The sequence below is a fragment of the Hemicordylus capensis genome, chromosome 5 (genome assembly GCF_027244095.1).
Source record: "Hemicordylus capensis ecotype Gifberg chromosome 5, rHemCap1.1.pri, whole genome shotgun sequence".
NCBI classification, from domain to species: domain Eukaryota; kingdom Metazoa; phylum Chordata; class Lepidosauria; order Squamata; family Cordylidae; genus Hemicordylus; species Hemicordylus capensis.
Window position 1 is genome coordinate 150099350 of NC_069661.1, and position 27658 is coordinate 150127007.

Here is a 27658-nt window from a genome sequence, read left to right on the forward strand (position 1 = left end):
GCGGCAGCGGTGGGTCTGGCCCACCCGCCGAAAAGAACAGGGGCGGCGACTGTCCCTTGGGCGGTCCGGCTGGCTGGAGGCTGCAAAGCCATGTTGGGGGGGGCGGCTCCAGGGGAGCGGCAGCGGCAGCTGGATGGGCGGGAGGGGTCTTGCGCGGAGCCTCCTCCTCCTCCTGCTCAGCAGCAGCCGGCCCTCGGGTGGTTCCCAGGACGGTGGCGTCCCCCCCCCCCCCCCGGAAGAGCTGCCGGCAGCCTGCCGAGCGCCAGCAGGCAGAAGCAGGGACCGGCGGCTCCCGGAGGAGAAGACCTCCGCCCGCCCGCCCCTGGCAGCAGCAGCAGCTCCTCCTCACGCCCAGCCCAGGGAGGGAGGCGCAGGCAGCAGCTCAGCAGGGCGAGCCGTGGTTGCTGCTGCTGCTATGGGCGCCTGGCCATCGCCGCCGTCCCCGGGGAAGTGGCCCTGCGCGTGCCTACCCCGCTCCTCCTCCTCACTCCTCCTCCTCCGGGGGCAGCCCTGCTGCTGCTGCGGCCAACAGTAGGCGCCCCCCCGGTTTCATGAACCCAACTAGCGCCCGTTATTTTAATGGGCTTAAAAATACTAGTTCATGTATAAATGCACTTATTTTCAAGTTGTTTTGCAACCCAGAAGGTCTGAGTGAGAACTGTGAAGCATGTGTTGTGCTTTTATTTTATTTTATTTTATTTTTCTTGTGTGTGAACTGCTCTCCAATAACTCATAGGACTTCAGGGTACATCTGGCCAACATGTGAATGCAGAACCTCCATTCCAGAGGAGATGTGTGTTAAAGGGCTTTAAAAGCCTCATGTGAAAAACCCCCTGGAATCAAACTTTACTGAATTTGTTCAAGAATTCTGAGAAAACAAAGATAGGCTCACCCTGCATGGTTGAAAGTCTCCTTTGCAGCGAGGAGGCCATTTTCATAATCAGTGTTTCTGGTGTGTTCTAGGCATTAAAAGTAGCACAAATATGTAGTACTCACTGTATATCACTATATACTGTGAAGTGTGCATGTGTGTATTCAGTGAAATGTATTTCCAGGCAGCATACTTATTTTGAAATATCAGACTTAAATCCCTGGGGGCCTGGGGTGCGTGGAGGCCCTGGACCTTGAGGGGCTGGTGGCCCATTTTAAAATCTCATCTTGGCCCATTCCAACCTTGCTATGCCCCTGGCAGTCACTACACATGGATTTCTGCACAGCACCTGCACAGAAGAAACTTCCATGTAGAAAATGTGTCTCTTGTAAACTGACCTTGAATTTTCCATCCATGACTGGGATATCTGAGATTTAGAATCAATAATAAAAGAACAGCACACTGCTTGTGACGGGAAGGGGCAAATTACAATGGTTTCTTAGTCTGGCAGGGCTGGTTTTGGCCCTGGCAGAACTTGGCTGTCTGCTCCTGTTGAAAATTCCTCTATCTAGTGTGGCAAACTAATGTATCCTCCTCCCTCCTGGTGTCAAAGTAAGCACTAGTGTGGTGAATGCACATATACCCCATCATGAGCCAACAGTCATCATAAGACAAAGGCTGGCAGGAATCATTCACTGGTTTATACACACACACACACACCCCACCACCACCACCTTCTTCTTCCCCTATTTTGCTAGTGGCTATTTGGGCAGGTGATTCTCTAGTCTAGGACAAAGTCTTTTTTTTTTTTTTTAAGCATGATATGAGACAGAGAAAATGACACTTGGAATCCTCACATAACTCCTGACTGTTGTTCTAAGTCTTTTACAGAGATGGCTCATGTTTTCAGGTTTTGATCAACAACCATGCCTAGATGGTACAGTGTTCCTTTTAACAGGGATTTCCAGATATTGTTGACTACAAGTCCCATCATTCCTGTTTGGTCAAGGGTGCAATTTCAGTGCTTGCCCTAGGCGCTATTTTCCCTAGATACGCCTCTGACTAGTAACCTCCCTTTCCTTCCCCCACCTAGTTACCCATCCCTGTGGTAGGCAAAGCATGCCACAAGGGATTTCCCTCCTGCCAGACTGCCTGGACTTCTGTCTCCTTCTCCCCGCTGCCTCACATATTTCTCCTCCCCCCTCCCCTGCTTATCATTTGACATACCCGGTGACTGCTTTTGTCTGCTCTTTCACTGCCTGCTCATGTCCTGTTCTCCGCGTCTTTTTCAAAAACAAGGGCAGGGAACTGAGTGGTAGGAAGTGTGGGCTCACAGCTTTTCGAAAGGCAGGGAGAGAGGGAAGATTAGCAGCAGCAGGCAGAACAAGGCCCTGTAAGTGGCACATGGGGCATCAAGGGTGTTGTGTGGCCCCTGTCCATCTCCAATTCACCACCTGACGCAACTGCCTCACAGGGCCCCGTTGTGGGGCTGGCCCTGTGGAGAGGGCGTTGAAGATCAGACTTGTAAGCAAATAAAGCTGTACCATGCATCTTTCAATGTTACCACAGGATGTGATTAGAAGAAAGCTGGTCTTGTGGTAGCAAGCATGACATGTCCCCTTAGCTAAGCAGGGTCCAAACTGGTTGCATATGAATGGGAGACTTGATGTGTGAGCACTGTAAGATATTCCCCTCAGGGGATGGAGCTGCTACTCTGGGAAGAGCAGAACATTCCAAGTTCCCTCCCTGGCATCTCCAAGATAGGGCTGAGAGAGATTCCTGCCTGCAACCTTGTAGAAGCCGCTGCCAGTCTGTGTAGACAATACTGAGCTAGATGGACCTATGCTCTGACTCACTATATGGCAGATTCCTATGTTCCTATGTGGAGGAAATGAAACACTGTTTGGAAAAAGAGGAACACTCTCTTGCAAGAGCTCCTCTTGTTTATCTAAACTATCTGAACAGCTTATTGCCAACAATAAAAACTCAGATATGGACTCAGGAAAACTGCAATGCAAAAGGTAATCTTGTAAGTCTATTTAAATGCAATGAAACTATTTGCATGAATAGCCTCTCCACCTCCTGGATACTCGAGGCTCACTCGCAACAATTACTTGTGAAGATAAAATACTTATAACTGTAAATTACTCACAACCATACTCATGTGGCTATAGAAAAGCTTCAATTGATACTGTACAAATTAACAGGAAGCACTTCACTGCTGCTGTTAAAACTTAAATGAAAGCTAACTCACTGTCTTTCCCCCCCTGCCAACTTAAAATTAATTATTTATCTTTCTTCTGAATTCAGCTTAATAATGTTTACTCTGACAATAGCTAATTATCGAGTAGCTATGAACTTTTGAAAAAAGCTCTTTTCCCTTTTAGCAAAGGAAAGAAAATTATGTTTGGTACTGTTATTTGTTTCTAGTGGGGATATGATATCCAAATATTTTGGAGAATCTTAACTGGAGCCATATGGCTCAGAATTAAACATCACAGTACATGAAATGTAAAACGTATTGGTTCCAAGTTCTACATAAAACTAGACTCTGACTCACCCCTTACTTCCATTGATTTTTTGGAGATTTATTCCATAGCTGTATGCTGTAGACCAGTGTTTCTGAAACCTCTGGTCCGTGGACTGGTGCCAGTCTGTGAGGCATTGGGTACCAGTCCATGAGGCATCACTAATAAAAATCAGCTCCCACCCCACAATTTTGGGTTGGTGGGGCTGCCACTGGCAGGATTTCTCTGAAGGTCGTTGCTGGCTAATGTCCATTTTGGGCTCTGTGGATCCTGGGCCCCGCTCCCTTTGCGCATGACATCACATGCAGAGGGGTGGGGCCCGGGATGCATGGAGCCTGGTCAAGCTCTCCAGAGCTCATTTCTGGGCAGGCAGCCCTCGCTGCTGGATAACATTCATTCTTCAAAATGAACGTTATCCAGCAGTGAGGGCTGCCTGGAAAAGAGCTTCAGAGAGCTCCAGGTGGTGATGCCCCCTGCTGGCCCTAAATTGTTTTTTTTGGGGTGCCTGGGAATGAGGTTGGGGTTGAAAGGGGCGGCCCCTTTACTAACTGCTCATCTGGGAAACTGCACATGAATAATGTACTGGTCCATGACTCCAAAAACATTGAGAAACACTGCTGCAGACTATGTTTAAGACTATGGCCCCAGTCATAAGATTCCTATGTTACAACAGAATGCTGTGAATACACATCCACTCAATTCTCTATTAGCTTTGACAGTACCAACAACTTGGCAGAGGGAAAGTAAAAGAAGGTGATTCAGCCCTGCAGGGGCGTAGTGTGTGGCCGCGGCGGGTGTCCCGATAGCCCCACCCCCTGCATCTGACATCAGACGCAGGGGATAGCCACGCCCCTGCATCTGACATCAGATGCAGGGGGCGTGGTCTGGCTCCGTTCGGGAGTTTTTCAGCAGAAGCAGCTTTACTGCTGAAGGGGCCGCACGGCCCCTTCGGCAGTTAGACGAAGGCTGGTGCTGCAGGGAAGAGCCGCTCCTGGGCTGTGTTGTGAACGCAGCGCCAGTCTTAGCTCCTGAAGGGGCTGCGCGGCCCCCGCTCGGGAGCTAAACTACCACCCCCACATTTGACATCCGATGCGGGGGGCGTGTCAGGGCCGCGAATGGCGGCTCCTGATTGGGCACGGCCCGGGTTCTTTGAACCCGTTCGCCCAATGATAGCTCCACCTCTGCAGTCCTGCTTCCTTTAAGGTTACTGCATTGTCAAAATGATAACACTGAATGAGTGCTGCATCCAGTCCAAATCAATGGGAACTAGGTGTGTAGCCTCCTATGGAAGCAGGTATCTTACCAATCCTGATTCAGAAGGAGGTTTGGATAGTCTGTGCATCATCCTTGCTTGAGGAGGTAAATAAATAAACAGTTATTTTTATAACAAATGTTTATATTTGAGCCATCTTAGTTGTGATCAAAAGCTTTAAATACACCCAGCTAAGAGTTTTTCAAATGTTTAGTCCTCTTGGTAATGGAAAGCAGAAGACCATTGACCGGGGCCCCAAGGTCCAGGGGTAAGAGCGCCTTTGGGTCTCAGGAACTATCCCATGCCCAATAAAAAAGAAATACATTTAAGCCAAGCTTACTGGTACCATAGTCAAGAGAGAAACAGAGTAACTAGCTTCAAGAGAGAACCAGAGTTACTAGCTGGAAGTGGGATGGGAAGGGAGCAGAGAAGACAAATAATTAGGAAAGATACAGACATAATGATGGAGTCTTGGTGATGGGATGTGGCAATGGCATGATGGCTAGGGTTGGAATGATACATTGCCTAGGAAGGGCAAATTTAAACAACCAGAGCTGACTGGAAGTGAGTCAGTGCCTATTGCTTTATTTCCAGTGGCTGTGCTTTGGTACCAGGAATGCTTTTTAAAATTTGAATCCACCCCTAGAAAAATATCTAATTCAAGTGACAGAATTACTAAAGGTTGATCTACACATTCAGAAGGATTTTTGTGAATCAGGAGGGTGAACACTTCTCCATGTCAAACACTACTAGCACAAAGATTAATATATCAGGGAGTAGTTAGGCTAGAAAGGTCACCTTAAGTGGTGCAGTGGGGAAATGCTTGACTAACAAGCAGAAGGTTGCAGGTTCAAATCCCTGCTGGTACTATATTGGGCAGCAGCGATATAGGAAGATGCAGAAAGGCATCATCTCATACTGCACAGGAGGTGGCAATGGTAAACCCCTCCTGTTTTCTACCAAAGAAAACCACAGGGCTCTGTGGGCACCACGAGTCAAAATCGACTTGGTGGCACACTTTACTTTTAGTTAGGCTAGAAACTCTTTTCCTAAGATTCTGCCAGCCAATGATATGGCACTGGGGCAGGAAAATGTACGTCATAATGATATTAGGACACAGGATAAGTTTTCCTTTTTTGTATGGGGTGGTATATAAATACACCAAACAAACAAACAAACAAACAAATACTTGACATGAACATGCTATTTTCAGCAACAACTGCATGTTTCCCACAACATGTGTTCTACCCTACAAGTAAAAATTAAAACATTTAGCTGATATTTTATCAAAGGTACTTAAGTTCGAAAGGGCAACATACCTGATCAATTACCCATGGGCTGTAAAAATGTCCATTCTCAGATGGCTGCCACCAACGCAGTCGGGTAGAAGCAGAACGAGCTTTCAAAGGGATTTCTAGTGCAACGTACCGCCCAATATTGCTTGAATTACTAAAGAGAAATTCCTGAAGAAGGTTCCATGTGAGACCTCCATTAAGAGAATATTGTAGCAGTACAGGTTGGCTTCTTGGATCTGGGATCGCTTTGCCACATCCCAGTCTCATGAAGAATTGCACAAACCTATAACAGTACAATTATAACAAAAGAATTAAAAACTGAGCTGTGGAAAGGAAGCTGAGGAATGTTTTAAAATAAAAATAAAAATAAATTGAAGGAACACATCTTCAATGAAAGCTTAGGGGAATCTCTGAGCCAGTTTCCCTCCTATTGTTTAATTTAATTAATTGATTTAATTAATTAATATCTATGTAACCACTTTGGGAACTTTTGTTGAAAAGTGGTATATAAATATTCATATTTGTACTGTGAGAAATAAAAATGCAGCTATAACCCTTATGACAAATGAAATGTGTTCTCTTGAGATTCTGTAGAGCAAATGTCCTAGGTTGGGAGTGGAGTTGGCTAGTCTAGCAGTGGTTTGAGATAGCTTGGTCTTTATGTTGAAAAGAGATTGTGTTTTCACCGTAAAGACCCTCTTTTTAGGTCACAACGTTTTGTACAGCATTCATTTAGTACAGTATGTTTTTAGCATTTATATCTTTGGTCTATTCACCACAGCAGCATCAAAAAGCTGAACAAAGCTATTTACTTATCCTCCAGGCATTAGCATGCAATCAATCGATGGATTTATTTATATAATGCGGATCTCAGTAAATTTGATCCTCCCTTGTAGTTTCACTATTTTAGCCCAGAAGCACAGATTATGAAAAACAAAACAAAAATTTGGCCTTAGGCTATAATCATTATTTTTTAATTAGGATAGAGGAAAAGAAATCACAAGCTCTCAAGTGTTCCAGGATTTGTGATCTACAAAAAACCTTCAACAGTCTTTTATAACATAAAAAGCGATGATACATTTTGTGTGTGCAATATTGCAAATATAAGATTTGAACAATTAGCCAGTGCTGGAACCAGAAACCTAAAATACTCTTTCATTAAATACAAGGTTGATAGATTATACCAAAGAGAAACAATTAACAGATAAATAAATGAAGTCTCTTTCAGTTTGGTAACAAAATAATACCAACCATACTTTCAAAATTGCACACACCAATACTCCCACCACCCCATTCTCCACTTTATTTAAGCTTGGGCTGGTGCATATGCATCCGGATAAATCTTTTAACCGCATTTAAGAGACCACAAATGGTTCATAGGATTTCACAGTTGCTTCCCTCCCAAGAACGAATATCAGAACTTCCCTACCATCTTAATCCCAGGACCAATGTTAACCACAGTTAAGGGTAATCAGGTTCCTTCTTACCCCAGGTTTGATAACCAGCTTCAAATCCAGGTTAGTCTTATCACAATTACCATCAATGCCAAGTACTTTTACAACAGTACTTTTTACACATGCACCAATTTTTAATGTGGTTGCAGAGGGAAGGAGAATTTGCTTTGATTTTACTCCCAATTTACTCTTTCCTTTCTCTGAATACCAAATATTAGAGAAAGGAAACAGTAAAATCTTATTGGTAAAACCAGAGCAAATATTCCTTCCTTCTGAATTAATGCAAGATCCTCACAGACATATTTTTGGAAGACACAGAAGGTTACAGAAGGAAGGGAGAATCAGTGAAAATTGCCCCTCCCCCATTGGACATGCAAACATTATTAAGCATGTGTAATGTTATTCTGGATGTCAGCTACTGATCATAATTTTTTTTTAATTTGGCAGAATGAGTTCACACATTCAATACGTATGATTTGTTACCTTTGGGAACCATTATTTGTGTGTTTCATTTTATTTGTGGCTCTGTATTGGATGGGAATGTGTGGGCATCCTCCCCACTTTTGGTACTGTTGTAATAGGTGTGTTCAGTCAGTAGGTGTCATTACAGTGCTATGTGGGGTAGTATATGCAGAGACAACAAATGTTAGGATACTGACACCTAGTTACCGAGTACAGCAAACATCTCAGTTTCAATTATGTGAGAGAATCAAAGTCTGGCAGGCGCATGTTTAACCATGTGGACTAAAGTATAAACGTCAAAGTTCCTTACAGACTACAAGTAATGTAAACAAATACATGTGATTTTGTAATCAAGTAAATGTTCATACTTAAGGAGATGTGCAAATCACTCAGGAAGGTATCTTTACTGTGGTGTTACAACATGTAAATGTGTGTAAATGTAAGCAATTACTTGGACAAAAGTCAGACAGCTAATTGCCTAAAGTATCTTTAATTGGTTGACAGTCCTAATAGCAATTCTCATTAATCTGTATGTCATCCAATCGCAATCTTGTTGGACATTTGCTGTGTGGTCTGCCAAAACACAAGGCATGAAAAAAAGCAGGTGTGTGGCATGCCAATCTGGGAATAGTGTTAGCCATGTGAAATACTTTGTGACAACATGTTAACAAGACTGTGAAGCTAATGTGGAAGCTGGCAAAGCTGAAGAGCCACAGAAATAATCTTGTTCTATATATTACTGTACATTCTTCCTTCACAAAGAGGGAAAACTGGTTATTATTTTCCCACATATACAAGCAAAGGAAATTGTGGACAGTATACATCAGTTTGGATACAACCCTACATTTGATAGGCAATATTTGACAAAGAGTTGGGCACTACAAGAGATTAGCACACTGCGGTTTAATCAAATGTGATATCATAAAAGGATTCTTTGTTGTTAAAAGCTGTTGTTAATTTTAGAACAGCCTTGAAAATCAAATTACTGCAGAAGTCTTCCTGATGTTTGTGCTTCCCAAGCTCTAATAAAGCATTGCTATAGCTTTGAAGCAGATAATTTGGAAATGCACCCTAAATGTGCATGTGATATGTTTTGCAAGGGTTCATCTTACAGGCATAGCTTTTTGTTTTCCAGAAAAAAATGTAATACATATAAATTAAGCCCCGTAGCAGAGGATGAGGGCAAGCAGTAAAAGGAATCATTTTAAGCCTATATGCTAATAACACAAGTCCAAAAGAGATAAAGAGCACATTAAAATACAATTTCCACAGAGTGTTTAATCAGTTTTCCACTCTGAGGTACTTGCCCAGTAAGCGCCAATGCACATGTCTGTAGGAAAATGGTGGGGGGAGGAAGGTTAAATTATGTTAAGGGTAACAGACTAAGAATCAGCTCCGGTGGTGCAGCGGTAAAGCAGCTTGCTTAGGGAGCAAGAGGCTGCTAGTTCGATTCCCCGCCGGTGTGCTTCCAGACTGTGCCTAGTAAATATATATTTGTAGTCACCTATATCGGGCTGCAGCGATATAGAAAAGTGCTGGAGGCGGATGCTCACTTCAGTGAGAACAGCAAAGGCATCATCTCATACTGCATGGGAGGAACGCAATGGTAAACCACTCCTGTATTCTACCAAGAAAGCCAAATGGCTCTATGGTTGCTAGGAGTCGAAACCGACTCGAGGGCACAATCTTTCCTTTCCTAATAGGTTAAAAGCCATCCAATTATTTGTGAACAAGACTTTCATTTCAAACTAGTTCAGGTTCTTTTTCTGACAATGTTTTAGATGTCCTCTTTTATCAAGTAAGTCCTAAAGAGACCTTAAATGACAAAATGTAATCTTTAACTTTAAAATGGTTGTTTTTCAATAGCTGTGCTCCAATTAACTGGTGACAGCTTGATTGGAATCTGTCAGTGAATTATTGTAAACAAATGTCTACAGTTCAAGGCAAGCTTCAGATACTAGGGAATTTAGAAAGATAAATGCAAAGTTAGCCTGGCAATAAAAACTGCAGCTCTGACAATGATTCATTATGAAGCTCACTGTTAACAGAGTACTTAGTATGCAACAGATTTCAATGTGATGAGATTACTATGTTATTTATCAAGGCAAATGTCCCAGGCAAGATGCTGGCATCCGAACTTTGCAGAACATATTTTGGTGCATTCATCAAAGATCTGGCATAAATGGCAATGATCAAGGCTGCTATTTATTGAAAATTCAGAGGGCAGAGATGGCCCAAGACATTTTGTGCAGAAAATCCAAATGGCATCCCATCCACCACCTACCCCATGAGGGTAAAATATAATAATATTTTAAAAAAATTAAAAAAATTTAAAAAAAATTAAATTTTTAAAAAAAATTAAAAATATTTTAATTTTTAAAATATATATATATTTTAAAAACTTTAAAAAATTGAAGTTGTGTTAAGGTATCACTATTAATTACTAAAATTAATAGCACCTCAATAGTACACTGCTTCATTCTGCTAATCATAGGGTCAGCCGCAACAAAGGACCAAATTGTTTGCCTCCATCAGGGTACAAATTCTACTAAAAAAACATTTACCCCAAAATGAATTTCAACCCCAAAATGAAGCCCAATATGCTGCAGAACAGAGAGATAGGTCATGGCATGTGCACTGAACTCTGCATGGATTGGCTTCCTGCATTTCTCTCCAACCAGTCATGATTGGCTGGGTGTGATCGCATGTCAAAAGCCAATGCATGCAGAACTCAGTGAGTGCCAAGAGCAGTTACACAGCCTTCTCAGAACATGCTTCTGGGATGGGAATTCAAAGTGGCTGAGATTTTTTCTGGCTGCAACCAAGGTGAGATAATTCAATTCAAAACATGTTCTAGATTTTAAGTTGTACAAAATGGGTTCACATCAGTGCATCTGATGTAAAATAAATGGACTATCTAGTATTTTAAAACCACAGATCTTCCTCAGTGGAATCTTGTAAACATTTTTAAAAAATGTTACCTGGCTTGTGACAAATCCAGATCTCGTGTCATCAACGTACGTAAGCCTTCTTCGTTAAAGAAGAGGTTGTTTCCTCCAGACATGATCCCACATTTCCTGGATGGCTTTCCGCCACTCACCAGCAAAAATCTATCAGACTCTAGTTGACCTGAGCACAAAGGACATCATTATTTGGATTTACCCTGCAGGATTTCTGCTAGAACAGTTAAGTGAGATAAATAAATCATTAGGTGTAAAGTGAACAAATACTTGAACAAGCACTTTTCAACCCTAACATCTTTCCTGGAAACCTGCAGAAGATCAAAATAAAATAAAATACACAACCATAGCTTTCTAGCTTTCAATGAAGATTCTGGTTATTTGTCCAATGTTTTCAATTTAGTGCATTAGTTCACAGCAGCAGCTGGGAACCTTGGAATACGGATGAGAGAGCGGATGGTGCGTGGTTTAGTCTTGAAATATATTTTGGATTCGGATTTCCCCCCCCAAAGAAAAGAAATCCAAATTGGGCTTGTAAACTGAGGCCCATGCAAGGCTTTCTCATAAGATATTAGTGTGCACTTTCAGATCTCACCTACCATTCTACATGATTGCAGATCATTTCTGATGTTTACAGTCTTTGTTCATAAAAGTTCTCTTTCAAGTAATTCCTGTGCTGAATATTGTACTATTGGAAAGTCTTATATCATTACCTGCTATCAAGTAAGACATGGACATTCTAAGGCATATTTGGATTTCAATATACTGCATTTTCAAGTCAACATGAAGATTTAACATATTATGATTTTAAACATAGGAGTGATTTGAGAAAGCATTCTCATGAATCAAACATATAATGTTAGAACCCTGAGGTTGTTAATATATCATGGAAAATTGAAGGTACTAAGAGTTGATGAGCTAGTTAGATAGTAAGAGAGACAGTGGCTGACATCCAGGCTAATTTTGTATTGGTGCAATGAACAAAGATGCACCCACATAAAAGGTCATGTAGCTGAGTGGATGGCTCAAAGTTGCTCAAACTTTGAGCCATCCACTCTTGATCCATCCATCTTGAGCCATCCACTCTTGTGCTCTTGATCTGCTTGTACAAGCACTGCAGTTATGCAACAAGGACAATGGATAGCTTTAGATAATTCCCTGCAACATGTATGGACTGAGGACAAGATTTCACAGAAGGCATGCCATAGGTTGCGCAAGTACAATACTTGTCTGTAACACAAGGTCCTGACTTCACAGAACTAGCTGGAGCAACATTAGTCTGGATGCCAGCCACTGTGGACACAATCTAGCCAACGTTAAGCACTTTTTCCAGCCCCACTGGTTTAAATGGGAAAGATTTAAGCATATGCTTAACTCTCCCATTGAAATCAACAGGGTAAAGTGCTTAACGTTATCTTTCTTTCTTTCTTTCTTTCCCTTGCTCCGAGCAAAAGCACCCAGCCAGCATTGCAGTTGCCATCTGGGAAGGAGCAGATGAGTGGCCGCACCTCACCTTCACTGGCTGGGTGCAGGAAGAGGACAAGGGGGTGCCATGGGGGAAGGGTGCCATGATGGCCCCCTGACCTGGGTGGTCCAGAGACCTCCCCCCCACCCCCATGGTGGCTATGTCACTGTTTTCAAGTAGATTTGGAAAACACCCCCCCCCGCCGCCTTGTATGATGCTCCCAGCAAGGAATTTCTCAGCTGCTCCTCTCCCTCTCTTTCTAATGGCTGTCAGCTTCACAAGCTATCTGGAACAGAACAGTCTACCCATTTGCTTGTTCAGAGGAAAGCAGCAGCTACCAGAAAGAATGGGAGGGGAACTAAACTGATACAGAGTGAGTAGGCAGGGATGGTAGAACTAAATGCAGTGTCTCTCAGAAATAACTGGCACTAACAATGGCCAGAATTTGACCTTAAGGAGCCAGATATTCCTGATGATTAGATAGCAATAGCTCCACCATGCAGCTAAGTGAGGTGTTTGGGGTGGCTGCATTGGGGGAAGAAGCGATTTTTGAGGTGTTCCATTCCCTTAATTACTCACCTGCTTGCTTGCTCACTCCTGTTGCCACTGTCAGAACCATCACAGAGGAGAGATTGCTCTAGCCCAACTCTAAGCTAGAGTGGCACTCTCTCTTCCTTTCACTCCCTTGAGCATGAGGAGGAAGAAAAGGAAGTGCATTCATCTGCCCACCCTACAGCTGCACACAAGATTTCCTGTAGCCTCCATGGCCAGGTGCAGAATTGCTTTTGCCTGCACCTATTGCCCAGGCTTCTGGAGAAGGGCAAAAATGGCAACCACCCTTTGTGCTTAACTGTTGCCCAGCTCCAGTCAAGCAGACAAGTAAGGGGAAGGGACAAGTGGATGGGGAACAAGTAGGGAGTAATATTTGGTGCTTGCATCTTCCCTAGTTTATCTTTGCTTCCCTCCCCTTCCTCTGCTGTCTTTTCATTGTGTTGATTTTAGATTATGAGCCTACTAGGGCAGGGATTTGCCCTCTCATAACTTTTAAAGTGATACACACAGAGAGACAGATAAAAACAACACTGTGATTGATAGGCATTTAACTAAACACAAAAGTCCAAACTTAAGAATGAATGAGAATCAGTCAGGCAAAGATACCTTCAAAATCATCCTTGAGGAAGTCAGGATTCTTAGTGCTTATTCTACAGGTTGGTCCAGAATAGCCAGGATCACAGATGCACTTTGTCCCATTGACACAGCTACCATGTCCATTACACATGTCCTCACACTGTGGCCCAATGTATACATTGTCAATGGCCCAAGTCACAGGTTGTGATCCAGAAGGATAAAATCCCTGGTACCATCTGAATCTCACTAATCTGAAAGAAAGTAACCTTTTTATATTAATTGATGTTTTATTAATTATTTTTATGTCACATTTGATTTATGGATATTAGTGGCAGAAAAATAAGCAATACCATATTTCAACACACTAAAATTGTGTGAGAACTGCAGACTGCAGATTTTAAAAACTATGCAACAACCCCTCTGCCATCAATCCTCTCCCACGCACTCATATTTTTGTGGCATACAGTATCAGTAGGTGATGTAAGGTCCACTTCTGGTCCACATCTCATCAATTTTCTTTTTCTCAGCCCACCTACTCTTGTGTTGAGGCCTTGTGACAACTAGCTTGAAGATGGGTCATGGGTGGTGGTGGGGAGTTTAATATGGGTCACTGGTTTTATGTTGCCAGGAGGTTGCAATGATTGATTACTTCAGTCCACACAACAGCTATGATGGCCAAGCTGCGGTTAGCATAAAATTTCTTTAAACATGCATTTTTGTATAATTGCAAATTTCAGTGGGTAGATGGTTCATTTAATATTAGTACTAAAGGTCCCTGGCTCAATGGAGTTTCTGTTGCTGAAGAAAATGGTAGGAAGATATCTTCTCATTCTTGATTAAAGTTATCTCTAGGAAGATATGTTTATCTTCCTAAAGATAAAAGAGTGGATAGAGAGAAGTTTTTCTCCCTCTCTTGTAACACTAGAACCAGGGGTTGTCCGATGAAACTGATTGTCAATAAATTTAGGACCAACAAAAGGAATACTTTTTCACACAATGCATAACCAACTTGTGGAATTCTGTGCCACAGAATGTGGTGACTGCCAGCAGCCTGGATGGCCTTAAGAGGGGTTTAGATAAATTCATGTAGGACAGGTCTATCACGGAGGACAGGTCTACTAGTCTGAGGGCTATAGGCCTCCTTCAGCCTCAGAGGCAGAATGCCTCTAAATACCAGTTGCAGGGGAGCAACAGTAGGAGAGAGGGCATATCCTCAGCTCTTGCCTGTGGGCTTCCCAGAGGCATCTGGTAGGCCACTGTGTGAAACAGGATGCTGGACTAGATAGGCCTTGAGCCTGATCCAGCAAAGCTGTTATGTTATGTTCTAAACCAGCTTGCATCTATACTATAGGGCATTAAAATAAGAAATAGAACGCCCAAAATTGAACAATTTGAGTTATGCATGAATGGCTTCAAGAAATTCTGTGCAACAAACTGGTATGTATTTGAGTCTCTTCTTTTGAACAAAGGTTGAGAAAATGTTTCACAAATTTAGGTCGGAAAAGCAGAGATACACAGCTAACAGTTTTGCAGACATTTAGGAGTTAACTATAATTAAAGATGCATGTTCATATTTAAAAATTAAACCTTTTGTTTAATAATTCAGCATCAGTTTCTTTCAGACTTTCTTCCAGTTCCTCATATAGGATCATAAGGTCTGCTACAGTTCACTACCAAATATGAGGTCACTTGCCCAGTGGGAATGCTTTATGCTATAGTGGCCTCAAAGCTGCTTATCACGATATGTTTTTAAAAGACAGGATGCCTCCTATAAGTTTCTCCCATTGTTTGAAGACATGTCTAAATATCTAAGTTATACATGCATCATGGCACTTAGCTTGTAATTCACAGGCCTGTCTCTGAATTGTACTATCATTCAGACATGACATCTACATGATATTTCAGACATAGTAGTTACTCAGAGTTGCTATCTCATAACTCTTTAACATATAATTTATGAAACACATGGGACTTCTTCTCTCCAGACCTTTTATTGCGTAATTTAAAAGAAAAATATAAAGGCTGCAAGTAAATGGAAAAACAATGCCTCTTAAAGTAAACATCTCAGAATCTGAATAGTGTACACTCAAAAGAAAGATAAGGGAAGCACTGTTTTTAGACAAATTACAGCTTGAGGTCAATGGTAAGGAAGAACTGAAAGAAATCTTAAAATACATAGGCTATTAAAGGGTGAGCAGTAATTTAGTTCATACCCTCCCCTCTTTCATTTTTCTGTTAGAATTACTGATAAGCAGCCTAATCTGTGAGTCATTAATTTCAGCCTTTCCCCTCCTCTCCTCTTTCTTCATGTGCTAACCAGGTGCCTGATTAGATTTAGGGAGAGTGTTTGGGATATAAGAGTGTGGATTTTAAACAGTGAGACATGGAACACTGAAGTTGATGTCTGTACATCGAAACATTTGTTCTGTATCTGTCTGATCTATGATCGTAATAAAGTTTATCTCTCTACTTGCAGCTTTTATATTTTTCTTTTAAATTACACAATAAAAAGGTCTGGAGAGAAGAATTTGGTGTAGATCCATCACAGGTATTGTGTTGCCAGTATATCAACTAATACACATGGGTCTTATAAACAGTGGCTGACATCCTGACTAATATAATGCACACACAGTGAGGGATTGCGGGGACACAAATGGGGCCCACACACACCTCCTTCAGTCCCTCTACACACATGCTGTTGTGCAAATGAGTGAAACATCTCTGAAAATACTTTGGAAGAGAAAAGACAGTGCTGATCCTCAGTAATGTGCTTCTTCTCTCTTCTGGAGCATGGGCAGAGTTGGGATGTTCCACCTACTTGCACTACAGCATGCATGGAGAAGGACTGGGGGAGTTTAGTGTGGACTCTAGTCACGTTTCTACATCCTCTCATTGTGCTTCATTAGTTAGGATGTCAGCCATAGTCATTCAGTGGAAATGGGGAGGGTGCATCTTTGAGCAATTCAGTGACTTACAAAATCAATAAAAACGAGTCATAAAACAAGAATACAATACAATCTTAACATGAAGAAAAACTAAAAAAATAGCTTTTCAACACACTGAGATAAACTTCACTGAGCTCAAGAACCATAAACATTATAAAAATATTAAGTTTTCACCAGTCACCTAAAAATAAAAGCAGAATGGGCCTAACAGATTTCTTTCGGGAGGGGTTCCATAAGGCCAGCACCACCACTGAAAATACTCTGTACTTAGTTGAAGACAGCTTCACAGCTGACATTGTGGCATCTGGAGAAGTGACTCTCCACAGTGGATAGTAATTCCACATGGGAGAAAAACACTAGAAAGTGTTTCCTGAGTTATCTTGTGACCAGGATTTTAATCCATGCAAGAAAAATATGAGAGAGTGTTCCCTGAGTTATCTTGTGACCAGGCCATTTTGGGCTTTACAGGTTGAAACCAACATCTTAGCCCAGAAACTGATCTGGAACCAATTAAGGTCAAAAAGAATTGGTCCCATATGTTTTTAAATGGCTAAAAACTTTGTTGCTGCATTTTGGTCCAGTTGAAGTTTTCGAGGGCATCCCCATAGACAGCAAATCGCAGGTGTCAAGTCAAGAAGTTACCAGAACAGGCAAAACAGTGGCCAAGTCCTTTGCCTCTCATTGCAAAAGGCAGCAGAAGGGGAAAATATTCCTGGCACTACAATTCCAAACACATTACTTGGACTACATCCAATTGAAATCAACAGGACTTGCTTCCAAGCAATGAGATTAAGATTGTGTTGTAATGGTGTGGACCTGAGCACAGTTGAAGGTTTCACTGAAATTAATTGAACTTACTTCCTAGTAAAAGTATTTATGATCAGGGAAAGTTTGTAAGTCACCTTTTATTATAAGCCAGCAAAGCAGAAAAACTCAAATAAAGATAAAAGATACGGTAGGTGGACATCAAGACAATTACTCACCCACATAAGTGTAGCTTTCCAAAGTGGATGACCTCTCTTCGCCAGCCCTGGGTCGTCCCAGCATAGTAAGTGCTGCTTGGATGATGCTCAGTAGAGCATAGAGAGCTGAGGTAGCTGCTGCTACTATAACATAAAGGAAGAAGCAGGTGCCAGGTTGCCCCCAAATCTCGTGAGAACTCAAGTTTCACAGGGTCAGCAGATGAGCTATCAGTGGTGCATCCAATATTAATCTGAAGTAGAATAAAACAAAACCCAGAAGATTGCATGGCCCAAATGTATGTGTCTTGCCACTAGTGGTAAATACAATAAAAGACTGAATCTTGCAGGAGATTCAGAAAGAATTGTTTCTCCAGGAGACACACTCTCTCCCCAAGATGTCTGATGTGTTGGAACAGACTACAAACCCTTGAAATAGCATGAGATACCTTTGCCAAAAGGTGAAAAAGGAAAACTGGGCAGGGATCCTTTTGTTAATTTGTTGTTCTAACATTAGGTCAAGGGGCTTGCAGAAAAACCACCAAGAGCTGACTGTGGTCTTTTGTTTGTAGGTATGTCTCTGTCTTCCCTATTCACAAGCAGCATGTGAGCAGCAGCATGCCGCCCAGCACTCCCTGCGGCGGGAGATCGGCTCCGCCACTCACTTGGCTTCCACAGAGCTGATCCCCCGCTGCAGGGAGCACTGGGTGGTGGGCTGCAGCTCGAAGCAGCTTGCAGGTGCTGCCAGAGCAGAGGTAAGCTCCTTTTAATTTATGCTTAAAGGTGCCTCTTGCCGTCCACCCCTGGCAGTGCCCACAGCAACTGCTACTGCATCCTACCCAGCTGGAGCTTTACTGATGATCATGCTCCTCACCTTCAAAATTGTTTTCATTTAACACATGATTGGCAACCGGGAGCTCACCTGACTGATGAATTACAGTAGGAGGCTTCTCCTACCTCAATGTTGATAGTGTGAATTGCCCTATAGTTTCACAAATGTACCCTCAACCATATATATAGATAGATAGATAGATAGATAGATAGATAGAAACTGAAAGAGTCAATTTTGCTCCCATTTTGTGAGAAATAATTCTCCAATATCATGAATTTAATAGGAAACCAAATTATTTCCAATTGTAAATGCTAAATTCATAGTATTAATTACCACAATGCACATGAAATCTGCTAGTTTTCTGTATCTAGGTCAAGTACCTACTGATCTGGAATCTAAAAGACATGGCACAGCAGATCTAAGAATCCAGAAGTGTGGGATGGCAACTTTTACTACATTATGCATAAAAATCTCTTGTCTACCAGCATCTTCCAAGACCTCAGCTAAAGACAGTTAATTTTTTTAAAAAGCAAAATGCCTACGCCAGATGTCAAGATGTGCATGTGGGTCTTATGGGGTAAACTCACTGAAGATTCATTCATGTTTGTATGCTACCTTAAAGGCATTTGTTGAACAAGCTTTTAATCTATATTTTAAAAGAGAAAACAGTTTGCATTCTATATATTATTAATTCATTGTCATGACAAATTGAAATGTGCATGAATACACAGCAAAAAAAAATTCTCTAGGAATACATAACACATACTTTCAGCTGCTTGTTATAATTGCAAAGGAATGTGCTATGACTACAAATGATTTGCATGTGTTAGCTGACACAAAACTGACTGCAGGTGAACAATGTTACACATATTTATATATAATGTGTAACGTTGTTCACCTGCAATTTTTAATCTAGACTATGGGAGACTAATACTGATGGTGGAACTACATGTTACCTTGCCCCCAGCAATGGCAGCCAAAATGTGGAATGGGAGATGAGAAAACACAGTGGGATGATGTCACAGCCCTATCTTGGAGATGCCAGGGAGGGAATTTGAAACCTTCTGCTCTTCCCAGAGCAGCTCCATCCCCTAAGGGGAATATCTTACAGTCCTCACGCATGTAGTCTCCCATTCATATGCAACTAGGGTGGACCCTGCTTAGTTAGGGGGACAAGTCATGCTTGCTACCACAAGACCAAATCTCCCCAGATTTTCTCCTTAGCACTTATCTGTGACTGAATACAACATTTGACTTAGAAATCTCTCTTGGGTCCTGATAAAGAGGACAGAACAGCAAATAATGCTCTATATCTTCAACCTCACACGAATCACAAAGACAAAATCATGATTTTGGGGAGAATCTGCCTTTGTCTTCAATATTAAAAAGCAGTAGGCAAGTTCTGTGAATGCAGTTCTTAGAGGAGCAAAAGAGAGACCTTGTAGATGAGCACAATCATGATTACCCTTAAACAAAGGGTACCATACAGATATGTTTGTAGACACAATTAACTTCATATCCTGACTACTATCTACTGCCATGCTCTGTCCTAAACTGTAGCATTGGTTTTAGCTTAAGTAGACTGCTGAAGTAACTCTATGGTATGTTGAGTTCTTTTTTTGTTTCTTTCTCTTTTATGTCATGTTTTATGTTATGCTATGTTATGACCACTGGCTATAACAATAAACTTATTACTTACTTACTTACTATCTAGCCCAGGGGTGTACAACTCAAATGCCCTCAGGGGCTGGAACCAACCATAACTTGGTATGTGGGGGCCGAGGTCAATTTTCAGTGCATTATTACATTAACTTTAATTAATAATATTGATGAAAGTAATTATTTGTTATTATTATAAGCAATTATACTTGTGGATCTCCCCACCCACCCACTCAAGGGACACACAATTTTAATCAATGGTGTATAGGATGGCATTGTATGGTTGTTTCCAGAGAGGACAAAAGATGGTCTCCTAAGAGAAGAGGGAACTGACTGAAAGAGTGAACCTCTGCTATCCTGGGGCGAGCCCTGCCTGTACCCGCCTGATGTTGCTGCTGCTGCTTGTCAGTGGGACACACCAAGAGTTCTTCATGGCTCCTGCTGTTGCTGAAAAATATTCCTACCTGAAGGCCAGCAAAAAATTCCTCACAGGCTGAATCTGGACTGCAGGCCTTATGTTGTGCAGGCCTGATCTAGCCCATAAAGCCAGTTCCTTAGCATCTTTTTGTATCCCTGCTAACTGAGCAAAGGGGCACCCTTATAAAGTGGTGGTTTTTCTTATATTTAGCAGGGGGAGAGCAACTGGGTCTATTCAGCCCCAGAACAGCATCCCTCCAGTGGCTGTTGTTGGTATCTGCCTTATGTTTCTTTTTAGATTGTGAGGCCTTTGGGGACAGGGGTCCATCTTATTTATGTATTATTTATTTTTCTATGTAAATCGCTTTGAGAACTATGGTTGAAGAGCTTGAATAGCAAACAGGTTGAATGGATACAGAGCCAGGCACCTAGAGCATCTGTCCCCTGGAGGAATCCCCGATGCACCACATATGTTGCACAGTGCATTGTGGGATATCCAGAAGCATGGTCTCAGATTCCGGAGGTCCACGCTGCAATATATGTATTCTTAGTAGTAGTATCCCAGAATATTAAAAGACTCATGAGCTAAACTTTTAGATTGTAACAAAGCCAGGCTAGACTTTGGCCATTCATCTTTCTTTCTTTGCTCAATAAAACACAGCTTGGGGCGGTGGTATTCTGGCATTTCCAAGAGTTTCTTAAAGTACATAAAAGTTGATTTCAAGGATCTAGCTTCTACTGAGGGTATCAGTTTCTGTTCCAAGAAAGACAGCCAGGTTACAGAAAAGATGCTTCTTTTCTTTCTGTTCCAAGAAAGACAGCCAGGGTACAGAAAAGATGCTTCACAGAAATTTATTTTGGCAGACTTCCAGCTCCCTCAAGACCTTTGACTTTTGCCCCCAAATTTCAACGCCATATAGAATTTGAGCAATAACATTTTCAACAAAAACCTTTAATGCTGAGAACACTAATCTGTCACCTTTAGAATAATAAAACTTCAGAATCGCTCTAGTTGACTTAAGAACAGTTAGTTTAGTATTCTAAGCACCTGTCTCATCAAAATAAATTCCATGGTATTTGAAGGAGGGAATTTGTCCTATCTTATGCACACTCATGTTCCAATTATATCTGACTGGGCACTTACTGACTACCATCACTTTGTTTTGGAGCAGTAAACCTGAGAAATTCCTTTTGAAAAATTCATCAATTCTGGTTAGCATTCTCTTCAAGCAGACCTTATTCAGGGATAACAAAACAATATCATCAGCGTATATTAAGACAGCACTTTTTTATCCCTCACTGCTGGAGGAAAAAAAATCTCAGCAAGTCTGGTAACAATGTTTTGGTTTTTCAAAAAATGTAAACGTTAAATTAAAAAGAAGCCAACAAACAACCTTGTTTGACCCCTCAAAATGTCTTTATTTCATCAGAGAATGCACCCTTCTGACTAACTCTCACTTTTATTTTGGTGTTGGTATATAATTCCTGAATCAGCAGGAGCAGTCTCATATCAATGTTAGTTTTGGCAAGCTTGTTTCAGAGAAGAGGTCTGTTTATCAGATCAAAGCCTGAAGATAAGTCAATAAAAGATGCATCCATTTTTTTAGTGGACCCATTTATACTCCTGGATCAAGTGATGCAACACAACTGATCTGTTGTACTATGGTCTTTTCTGAAACCAGTCTGCTGTTGGTGCAAAATGGCATTTTATTCTTCTCACTCTATTAGCTTCTGAAGCAGAAAGTAGCTATAGATATTGGAGCAGGTATCCAATAAGCTATAGGTCAAGCTCTTAAGACTACCAGCCTACTTCCCTCCTTGTAGACTGGGAAAATTACACTCAATTTCCAATCCTCTGGGATTATACCATTTTCATTTATGTAAGTAAATAGTTTTGCCAACAAAGGTGCCCACCAGTCTTGAAGTTCTTAAAGACCATGGGAGGCAACATATCTTCTCTGTGCCTTATGAGACATCAGAGAAGGGATTATTCTACCCATTTTCTGCTCTTTCAGTTGGGGGCCATGCTGGGCATAATACAAGTGTCTGAGTAAGGGAGGCACTACAATTATTAATAGTGCTGGGGAAATTTCCAAAAATGCTACTGATGTAGATATGCCAGATACTAATAGAGGTGTGAGATTCTAGTACACTATTCACTCCTTTGAGTCCTGAAGCAATCAGTTCCCAGAATTTATTCACATTCCTTTCTGCAACTGCAAGTCCCAGTTCCTTTATTTATTTATGAAAGGAGTTTTTGTCCTTCTAAGAAGATTATTATCGGCAACTTGTTATGCCAGTGTGCTTAATCCTGCTTCAGTTTTTAAAAGCCTGACTCTTCTGGTAAGCTGTGCCAAGACTTTCTTGGCACTCTTTATTCCTTATCAAACCACCGGAAATTGTGGTGAACTGAATGTGGTTTTGAGGCAGTCTTCATCAGAGAAGGCCTGAGAATGTCCACAACTGACAAAGATACGTCCCTAGGATTGGTGAGTCCTTCTGTTGCCTGTTGGCTTAAATCCAGCATGTTTGAGCTGCATAAACTGCTCTTGGATGGATTGAGAGACAGTTGTAGATAATTTCAGATGGTGGTCACCAGCTATGGTGCCTCTGGGATATCCACTAGTAAAATCTGCAGTCATGGGCATTGCAGAGGAAAGGGCTACATTATGAATCTACGCACATGATCCCCACCAGGGTGGGGAGGGCAGCGGGGGGGGGGAGGCAGGGTTCCACCTACCTTCCCCCCAGACAATCCCTAGTGTCTTTGTGGGTGCACCATTGCACACTCACATGATCTGTGCTGCTCCATGCAGCACAGATTGCTGGAGGCCAGGACTTGTTCTAGCATCCAGGAATCCCACATGCACCGGGGGTGTGTGTGTGCTCCAGGTGCCCAACTGCGTGTATGCTTGGGTGGTATGCAGCCTGAGCATACACATGAACCCAGCACCAGGGTTAAAGGTGCACTCCTGCCCTTACCCCTGGCTAAAGGCCAGGATTAAAAGTAGAGTAAGGCTGGGTGGAAGTGCCGAGATCGGGAGCGATCTCAATGCTCCACATGGGCAGCCTAGCCTAGGCTGGGCTTCTGTAGCCTAGGCTAGGCTGCTCATGGGAATAGCCTTTATAGGTAAATGGTCGCTTTCTGGTCTATCTAAGAGGTTGTGGCACACTCTCTGGGTCATCAAATTCCGTGAAAACAATATATAATTGTTAACACTTCCTGTTCTGCTGTTAAGAAATGTGAAATAGACGCTGGAGATATCTAAGTCCCTGTCATAAAGACAAACCAGCTAGAATCCTGACAAAACCTCGATCAGCTTCCAGCCTTGCACATTAAACTCCCTATCCAATGAGAATCAAGCATGTAGGAAGAGATGTAGGAAGCATTTCCTTGTCAATCATAACTTTTAGTTGTGCCATAACAGTACTGAAAACAGTGCTGTGCTGTATGCAAAAAGGAATAATCCTTATAAATAAGAAATACTGTGTGCTGTATTTACATGTGTACTAAAAAACGTAATAGTCTTCATATTTCTTCATGAATTTGACTAATTCAACAAACTCATACAGGATAACTCATCATGGCGGGCATTTCTTTCCTATCCTTTAAAAAAAACATGACAGGCATGAAAATGTTAGAATGAGGCTAAGAAAGACTAAAACTCCATAAGCAAGAAGAGATAAGTACCTCAAATTGGATTATGGTGTTCTCATTCACATTCAAATCCCTTGTTGTAATTGCGTGTTCCCCAACTTCATTTGAAACAAATACCATAGCAGAATCTTCCTCCCTGTTAGAGAAACAAAAGTGATAATACATGTTCACATTATTAATAAAGGGGGGGAAAGGTACGGATATAGACATATATCAATACGTACGGAGCTCCTTTGGAAGAATATGGACAATAAAGACCAATGTTGCCACCAGGATAGAAAAACCAGTTCTCTTCTTTTGGACCAAAGTCAAAGGTATCCAGAAGGATAACAGGATTCTTAAGGTTGTTTCCACCAATAATGAAATCATCTAGAATCCAGATTTCTTCTTTCTTACCTAGGAAATGGGGTGGGGGATAGCATGGATGTAATTTTTAGAGCATAGGAAATAATAATACATCATAAAAGCATTAAATAGTTACTACTGTGGGTAATCAATTCTTCTCACAAATGCTCACTTAGTGCGCCCAGGGGATTCTGGTTTGTTTAAACCACAGCTCTGTGTATCAAATCCAAGAGCTGTAGTTTAACTTTGGTTTAGAACCAGGGCATGAAAATGGGGCCTAATCCCAGTTTCTTATTCTGATTTTTAAAATCATAGTTAAAACACAGCACCTGGGGCCAGACAACACTTGGGGCATCTTCAACATACCAGGATATTTGCTTCATACTTGAGCTTAGGAGAGGAGTGGAGATGAAAGAGTTTGTGTGTTTGGCAGGCTTTGAGTTCCATTAATGACCCAACTACAATGGTCTGTTGGGTTGTCTCAACCAGTCCAAGGAAGCAGACACTACTGATATACCACTAGGGTTGTTCAGTCTTCCTGAGCCAAGACCAGGCATCATAGGACTTCTGTGCAGCAACAATAGCTAGGGAGGCGGGTCACACTATCAGTGAGACCCGCCTCGAGAGGGTTAGCGGGGAGAGCGGGAGAGCGGGCACGGACAGGCTGCAGCTTTGGGTGGCTGATCTGGCTGCCGGATCAGCTGCCCACACAACTGCCGGCTCCATCATGGAGCCGGCGGGGGCTGTGGGGATCGGGGGCTGTGCAGCCTTCGGAAGTTCCAGTATACCCTGCGTGAGTGTGCAGAGAATGCTGGAGAGACTTTCACCTCTTGGTCAGGGGTCTCCTCATGAGTTGCCGCACCACGGAGCCGCACCACAGCAACAAACGATCTGGAAACCCCGGTTAGTGGAGCGCTCGCTCCACTAACCTGGGCTAAGGGGAGGGCTGCAGAAGTAGGTTACCCGCTTTGAGGCAACCAGACTCGCCTGCGAGCCCGGTGGTTCTCACGGTCCCCTAGCCCAATTTTAGCCGATCGTGAGAATAGCCTCACTGTGGTTCATGAAGGCAGGTTTCCATAATCAACTTGCCTACCCTTCCAACATATCCCCGATACCATAGCATTTAAAAACATAAGAACAGCCCAGCTGGATCAGGCCCAAGGCCTATCTAGTCCAGCATCCTGTTTCACACAGTGACCCACCAGATGCCTCTGACAGGCCCACAGGCAGAAGATGAAGGCATGCCCCTCCCTTACTCTTGCTCCTGTACAACTGGTATTTAGAGGCATCTTGCCTCTGAGGCTGGAGGTGGCCTATAGCCATCAGGACCAGAGGCCACTGATAGACTTGTCCATTCTGAATTTGTCTAAGCTGCTTTCAAAGCCATCCAAGCTGGTGGCCATCACCACATCCTGTGGCAGAGAATTCCATAGATTAATTATCTGTTGTATGAAAAAGTACTTCCTTTTGTTGGTCCTACATTTTCTGGCAATCAGTTTCATGGGATGACCCCTCGTTCTAGTGCTGTGAGAGAGGGAGAAAGATTTCTCTCTCTCCATGCTCTCCACACCATGCATAATGTTACAGTCCTCTATCATGTCTCCCCTAGTTGCCTTTTTCTAAACTAAAAAGCCCCAAATGTTGTAGCCTCATAAGAAAGGTGCTCTTGGCCCCTGATCATCTTGGTTGCACTCTTCTGCACCTTTTCCAGTCCTATAATGTCCCTTTTGAGATACAGTGACCTCGACTTTACACAGTACAAGTCGATATGTCGGCATTGCTACTACAGATTGGATGGTACTACCGATTGGATGGTAGATTGGATTTGTTTTAATGAGGTCCTCACATTGGCCCCTCTGGGGTCGGACATGGCCCTGGTGGAGCACCAAGAAGATGGTCAAACTTGACTGTCTAGAGGAAGTAAAAGTCATAACAAAGCATACACAGTACTCCAAATGTGGCGGCACCATAGATATATATGAGGGCATCATGATATCCACAGTTTTATTTTCAATTCCTTTCCTAATTATTCCAGGCATGGAATTTGCCTTTTTCACAGCTGCTGCACACTGAGTTGACACTTTCAATGAGCTGTCTACCACAACCCAAAGATCCTTCTCCTGCTCAGTCATGGACAGCTCAGATCCCATCAGTGTATATGTGGTATTAGGTTGTTTTGCCCCAATGTGCATCACTTTACACTGTCCTTCAACCAGTTACCAATCCACAATTGAACCTGTCCCCTTATCCCATAACTGCTAAGTTCACTCAAGAGCCTTTGTCAAAAGCTTTTTGGAAGTCCAAGTATACTATGTAAACTGAATCACCTTTATCCACATGCCTGCTGACACCCTCAAATAACTCCAAAAGGTTGGTGTAGCAAGACTTACCGTTGCAGAAACCATTTGGGTTCTCCTTCAGCAAGGCCTGTTATTTTATATGTTTAACAATTTTATCCAGTAATGATTTTTTAAAAAACCCTGGAGGTTTGGCAACGGCACCCCACAAAAGGAGGTTTTGGGGGGTCTTGCCAGGGGAGGGGCTCCACGCTGGGGAGGGGCCTTGTGACTGGGTGGTCCAGGTGCCCAAATTACCTAGGTGCGCCCGTGCACCTACACAATGTGCAGCGGCATCCAAAGTGCCAACCAGCTTCCTTCTTCCACTGGAACACTCCTTCCTTTCTTCTCGCCCCCCGCCATGCACCAAACCGCCAGCCAGATTCTTTCTTTCCTCAGCATTTCTCTTCCCATCTTCCATCCCCTTTCCCATTCTTGTGCAATTTCACTCTCTCCCAGTCTCTTGCTCTCATCAAGAATGCCTCATACCCATTCCTTTCCTCCTCTCTTTCTCTCTCTCATCAAGCCTCCCCATACCCTTTCTCTCCCTCTTTATTTCCCTCTATCTCTCTTATCAAGCCTCTCTATTCCCCCTCTTTCTCCCCCCCTCTCTCATCAAGCCTCCCCATCCCTGTTCTATCTCTCTAGTCTCCCACACTTTTGGGATTTTTGCTGAAGGACCAAAATGTGTGTGGATCCATTGGAACATTGACAATCATACTCCATCCCCTGCATCCTCATGGCAGACTCTTCAGCATGCAATTTGCAGCCCGGAAGATGAGAAAGAAAGCTGGAGGAGGAGGAAGGCAAAATCAGGGAGGAATAGGGGAGGAAGAGAGTGAGGGAGTATGAGGAAGAGGGCTAGAAGGTCAAAGACATTTGGTCATCACTTCCCGCTGCTCTGATGCTATCCCTTTGAAATGTAGATTGCTAATCTTAGGGGATTCAACTTCCTTCCTCCTTCTCTCTCTTCCTACCTGGCTGTTGACCTTGCAACATGGCAAGTCTCTTGCCCTGCACCATATGTGCAGAGAAGATGGTGAATCCATCTGCATCCATTTAGATAGATAGATTAGAGATCCTAAATCCTCA

The 27658-nt window shown here is 42.6% G+C and overlaps 1 protein-coding gene across 8 annotated transcripts in view; it reads right to left on the reverse strand.

Moving 5' to 3' along the window:
- The window catches only part of RELN (reelin), a 554313-nt gene that overhangs the window by 63768 nt on the left and 462887 nt on the right, over positions 1-27658 (reverse strand). For all 8 annotated transcript variants that reach the window (XM_053252916.1, XM_053252914.1, XM_053252913.1 and 5 more), the window contains 6 exons: positions 24110-24281; positions 23919-24021; positions 17344-17573; positions 13446-13666; positions 10844-10991; positions 5971-6229 (listed from right to left, as the gene is read on the reverse strand). In XM_053252916.1, coding sequence (XP_053108891.1) covers positions 5971-6229; positions 10844-10991; positions 13446-13666; positions 17344-17573; positions 23919-24021; positions 24110-24281 — 1133 coding nt within the window. The remainder of the gene's footprint in view (positions 1-5970; positions 6230-10843; positions 10992-13445; positions 13667-17343; positions 17574-23918; positions 24022-24109; positions 24282-27658) is intronic.